Here is a 5514-nt window from a genome sequence, read left to right as displayed (position 1 = left end):
TCAAAACTAACTGGGATGACCTACTATGAACAATTGTATAGAGACGGACAGCACTGTCTTTTCTGATATGCACTGTCCTCAACAAAACCAACAAGGAAATAAAAACCCAAACAACAATAACAAAAATAAAAAATAATAATCACAATAAAAAATCACTAGCGAGGCTGCCAAACACTACCACGACCTCGTCCAGCATTACTCCTCCTTCATGGTGCCCATAATACTGTAGCACCCGTGCCTGCCCTAACCCTGCCCTGCCCTGTACTGTACTGCCCTGTACTGTACTGTACACATGACAGCCATGCAGAGAGATCTTCAACTGATCCACAGAGAGACCAGTACAGGGGGTCCATGTCTGACAGAAGAGACTTCGCATGTCTGACACAAGAGGCGTCGCATGTCTAACACGAGAGAGAGAGACAGAGAGAGAGAGAGAGAGAGAGAGAGAGAGAGAGAGAGAGAGAGAGAGAGAGAGAGAGAGAGAGAGAGAGAGAGAGAGAGAGAGAGAGAGATACATTAAGACCGAGTAATGAAGGGAAGGGAAGGTGGTGATGGAGGGATTGATGGAAAAGGGGAAAGGGAGAGATGGGGAAACGGAGAGAGAAATAAAAGACACAGAGAGAGAGTATCTGTTTGCTACTGTGCTGCACTCTGGATTGTAACACGGAGTCTAATGGGTTTTTTTTCTTCATACAACACAAGTTAGTGCTACGATACATTAGCACGGGGCGCTACTCTGCATAGCAAAAGAGAAAAATGAAATAAATTAGAACACATACGCACACACATACGCATACACACATTATGTGTTGTCTCTCTCTGACCCATACACATATACATAGAAACACACACGCGCACGTACATACTCGCACACACACACGCACACACATGCGCACACACACACGTACACACATGCGCACACACACCAAGAGCTCATCACCTCACTGGCATCTTTAACAATACCCCAAATCATTCACAGGTGGATAATTAAGTATTTTGTTTCCCTCTAAAATAATATAATTCCGTTTTTTTGTTGTTGTTGTTTTTGAAAATGTTACTCTTATTGTTTTGATGCAAGATGCTTGTTGTTGTTGTTGTTGTTTGGACTGCCATGGAGACGTCGTCATGGCGAAGAGGTACGGTAACCACGGCGACACCTCCAACTCTCCTCCTTTAATCATCATCCATCCCTCCATCAGCATCCCAGCAGGTCACGTCAATCGCTGCAACAACACAGACAGAGAGAGCACACCTTTACCCTCTTTCCTTTTACTTCTGTCTGTCTTTATCTCTATCTCTGTCGCGCTCTATCTCTCTCTTTCTCTCTGTCTCTCACTCTCTCTCACTCTCTCTCTCTCTCTCTCTCTCTCTCTCTCTCTCTCTCTCTCTCTCTCTCTCTCTCTCTCTCTCTCTCTCTCTCTCACACACACACACACACACACACACACACACACACACACACACACACACACACACATTCTTCCAGAACATCGTACCAGGTCACATCATGCACGCCTGTGTGTGTGTGTGTGTGTGCACCCTCACTAGGGGGTGTATGCGGGATCTTGGAGAGGGTGTCCTTATGGTGTGTGTGTGTGTGTGTGTGTGTGTGTGTGTGTGTGTGTGTGTGTGTCCTCACCAGGGGCTGTTGAGTGCATGGGCATCTTGTAGTGTGTGTGTGTGTGTGTGTGTGTGTGTGTGTGTGTGTGTGTGTGTGTGTGTGTGTGTGTGTGTGTGTGTGTGTGTGTGTGTGTGTGTGTGCGTCCTTACCAGGGGGTGTGGAGTACATGGGCATCTTGGGGAGGTTGTCCTCATGGTGTCCGCTCTCATGAGAGAAGTAGCCATCATTACCCTGGGGGAGACAAACACACACACACACACACACACACACACACACACACACAAACGTGCGCACATACACACAAACAAACACGCACGCACGCGCACGCACGCGCACGCACGCACACACACACACACACACACACACACACACACACACACACACACACACACACACACACACACACACACACACACACACAAACACACTTTAATATGACACTTGGGCTTGCAGGGTTTATAAATCTCAGCTCTCGCGACTAACTGTTGGCAGAGGGGGTTTCAGGCGTTGGCCACCATTGCCACACTGCCCATTCCTACGCAAACTATTTCTTCTCATTTTGTTTTGTTTCCTGTTTTAGTCAAAACCAACAGCATAGAGTAGAATACGTAGAGAGACACTTTATTGATCCTGACGGAAAGTTAGCAAGTGAGTTAGAATCTTTACTGTCCCCATGCGTACATTTTTCTCAGCAAGAGAGACACACAAGGCATGTCCACATTTACTTCAAAAAGTAATGTAAGACATTTGGACACTGGACAGGGAAATCCTGGGAAAAGCCTGGGAAATCCCACACTGCTTTGTTTGCACAATCGTTTCGATTGAGGTAGGGAGCCAATCTAAGAGCAGGGAGGGATGGAAAGATGATGGTGCGTCGTACAGCCCACTGACTTGAATCATTGGCACAGCCAAAACCTTAAGCGTTTCAAACGAGTGGCTGCTATTGTTTACTGTACTACATTAGTGGTGCTTACTGTAATCTACCAAGTGTGCATAACCTGGGAAAGTTGCAGACGTAGACCTAGTCTATTCTTACAGGAATCGATAAGAGAACCGTTAGGTAAACTGCCAAGCGATTCCATTGAATTGAAACGCACGGAACCGGTTCTCAACAAGAACCAGTTCTCGGGTCCCAAGCCTAGAATGTATTCCTCGACAAATGGAAGCTTGGATACACCAAAATACTGTATATCTCACTTGTGATTATGGTCTGGTATGAACCAGGCAAAGTCGGACTGACATTACTGCCAATAATGGTGCTGTTCCCTACAGGGCTAATAGTTTCACCCTTTGATCGCCCCCTAGTGGAATTTTAAATAAATGCAGCTGATGAGGAATGAGAGCAGCATCTGCAGAAAGAGGGAGAGCACCACACAACATTCCTGCTGGGGTCAAAGCCATTAGCTACTGCTGGCTTCCTGGCTTTTCATTAGGCAGCCCTGACTAGTCAAAAGTTTTTGGAACAAACAGACAGAGGGAAAAAAAACTGAATGACAGAATGTGTGTGTGTGAGAGAGAAAGAGAGTGAGAGAGAGTGAGAGTGAGAGTGAGAGTGAGAGTGAGAGTGAGAGTGTGTGTGTGAGAGAGAGAGAGAGAGAGAGAGAGAGAGAGAGAGAGAGAGAGAGCACTCACAACCGCTGCTACACTCTTCCTACACTCTTCTTTATTCTCAGACACGTTCATGCGTACCTCTCTGGTCTTTGTGCATGCCAACAATCAGTCTGGAGTGCTGCCTTACTTTGTTAATTTGTTAGCATTGAGTACCAAACACAGCTGAAGTTCAAAGTGAACAAGCTTTTCTACATGTTCCCTATTTGAATATGCTTGCATACCAATTACAGTGAGTTACACAATCCAACCCAAGTGTAGTTACAAAAAGTCAAACGTACAAATCTTCTATGTAGAAAAAATGTGCACTATTTAATATAAATGGTGTAATAACACCAAAGGTGCATTTTGACAGTACATTGTTATCTTAACATAGTGCCTAAATACTAACTAAGTACTGCAGACTGATTGCATGCACAAACAAAGACAAGAGAGGTATGCAAGAACTCATCTCAGATCAGCGAAGAACGTAGTTCAATATGGAAACCTGGGGGACGGTTCCTTTAAGTGTGTACGTACCTACTCCAGAGGTCCCCAACCTTTCTGGGGCAGAGGGCTACTGGGGGCTATCCGAGGGCTACAAAGGGCTACTGGGGGCTACTAGGAGCTACCCGAGAGCTACCCGAGAGCTACTGTGGGCTACTGAGGGCTACCCGATTGCTACCAAGGGCTACCCGAGGGCTAACCTATTGCTGCCAAGGGCTACCTGAGGGCTACCCGATTGCTACCTGAGGGCTACCCGAGGGCTACTATACCAAGGGCTACTGAGGGCTACTAAGGGCTACCCGATAGCTGTCAAGGGCTACTGTGGGCTACTGAGGGCTACCTGATGGCTACCCAAGGGCTATCCAAGCACCCAGCATTAAACATCAGTGCACTGACACAAGCGTGCCATTTGAGACAGCGCTGTCTGCCTTGGGAGCTCACCTGCCGCTGCTGCTGGGAGTCCCCATTGGTCATGGTCAGGGGGGAGCCCCCGTCCTGCTCGCCGCCCTCCCCCAGGTCGAGGTCCTGCAGCCCGGCCAGGGAGGCGTGCTGAAGGGCCTGCTGGTAGCTGGAGGTCTGCTGTGGGCCGGCGTCCGAGTCCAGCCCGGACACCAGGTCCACCAGGCTGCAGTCTCCCTTGTTGTCGCCGGGCGCCTCGTCGAAGCTGAGCAGGGGCATGGGCCTCCTTCCGCTCCCCTCCTCTCCGCCGTCTCCGTAGGAGGGAGAGGAGGAGGAGGAGGAGGGGGAGGCTACTGCTGGGGCACGGGAGGTGTCGCCGAAGGGGTCTCCGAAGGGGTCGGTGGTGGTGGTGGTGGTGGAGGAGCCGAAGGGTTGGTCCTCCATCTGGGTGTTGTTGTAGGAGGGGGAGTTGGGGTCCGGTTCACCTGCAGGGGGGAGAGGACATGCACATGCATGGACAGAGACATACACACACACACACACACACACACACACACACACACACACACACACATGACATACATACACACACACACATACAAACACACACGCCAACACACGTACAGATATACACAAGCACACGCGACAGATAGATCAGACAGATACACATACATACACAGACACACACACACGAACATGAGCGCACGCGTGCACGCACACACGCGTGCACGCACACGCACACACACACACACACACACACACACACACACACACACACACACACACACACACACACACACACACACACACACACACACATAAACAGCTGTTAGAGTCGGGGCTGGGGCCAGATGGCAGTTCAGAATCTGTGACCTCAGGGTCAGATTAAGGTCACGTCAGGGTTAAGTTAGCTTCAGCTCAGGGTCAGATGGAGGTCAAGTGAAGGTCATATCTGTGCCACATACTGAATGGTCCAATTAGGTAGTTTACTAAAGAAGGTGTCTATTCCCTGTAAGCGGACGTGCAGCTAGTTTTGAGATATATATTTTTTAAAACAGGCCTCAGATAAATAAGTGAACACACACGCACGCACATACACATGCATGCACGCAGGAACATGGAATGCTTAACATTCATGTAGTCTTTAGTAGTCTAGTAGATTTTTTTCTGTTTGGACTAAATGAAGACTGAACTTCACAAGACTGCAACCTTTGTACCCCCTGGTGGCCAGTATACGTAAGGACAAGATATAAAAGGTCACACACATCCCATGCTGAGGCACATAAGGAATAGAACTGAGGTGTTTACGCATACAGGTATAGATACACACACACGTACAGTGCAGGGGTATAAACACATGTTTAGTATCACACAGATAAAACAACCGCTAAACTATTCAC

General features: G+C 48.3%; 1 protein-coding gene across 3 annotated transcripts in view; it reads right to left on the bottom strand.

Moving 5' to 3' along the window:
* Nucleotides 1–294: 294 nt before the first annotated feature.
* Nucleotides 295–5514, bottom strand: part of dbn1 (drebrin 1) — a 143606-nt gene continuing 138386 nt past the window's right edge. For all 3 annotated transcript variants that reach the window (XM_063203125.1, XM_063203123.1, XM_063203124.1), the window contains 3 exons: nucleotides 4157–4599; nucleotides 1771–1852; nucleotides 295–1223 (listed from right to left, as the gene is read on the bottom strand). In XM_063203125.1, the coding sequence (XP_063059195.1) occupies nucleotides 1174–1223; nucleotides 1771–1852; nucleotides 4157–4599 (575 nt within the window). In that variant the 3' untranslated portion in view covers nucleotides 295–1173. The remainder of the gene's footprint in view (nucleotides 1224–1770; nucleotides 1853–4156; nucleotides 4600–5514) is intronic.

The sequence above is a fragment of the Engraulis encrasicolus genome, chromosome 7 (assembly GCF_034702125.1).
Source record: "Engraulis encrasicolus isolate BLACKSEA-1 chromosome 7, IST_EnEncr_1.0, whole genome shotgun sequence".
NCBI classification, from domain to species: domain Eukaryota; kingdom Metazoa; phylum Chordata; class Actinopteri; order Clupeiformes; family Engraulidae; genus Engraulis; species Engraulis encrasicolus.
This window is presented reverse-complemented; position numbering and strand designations above follow the sequence as displayed.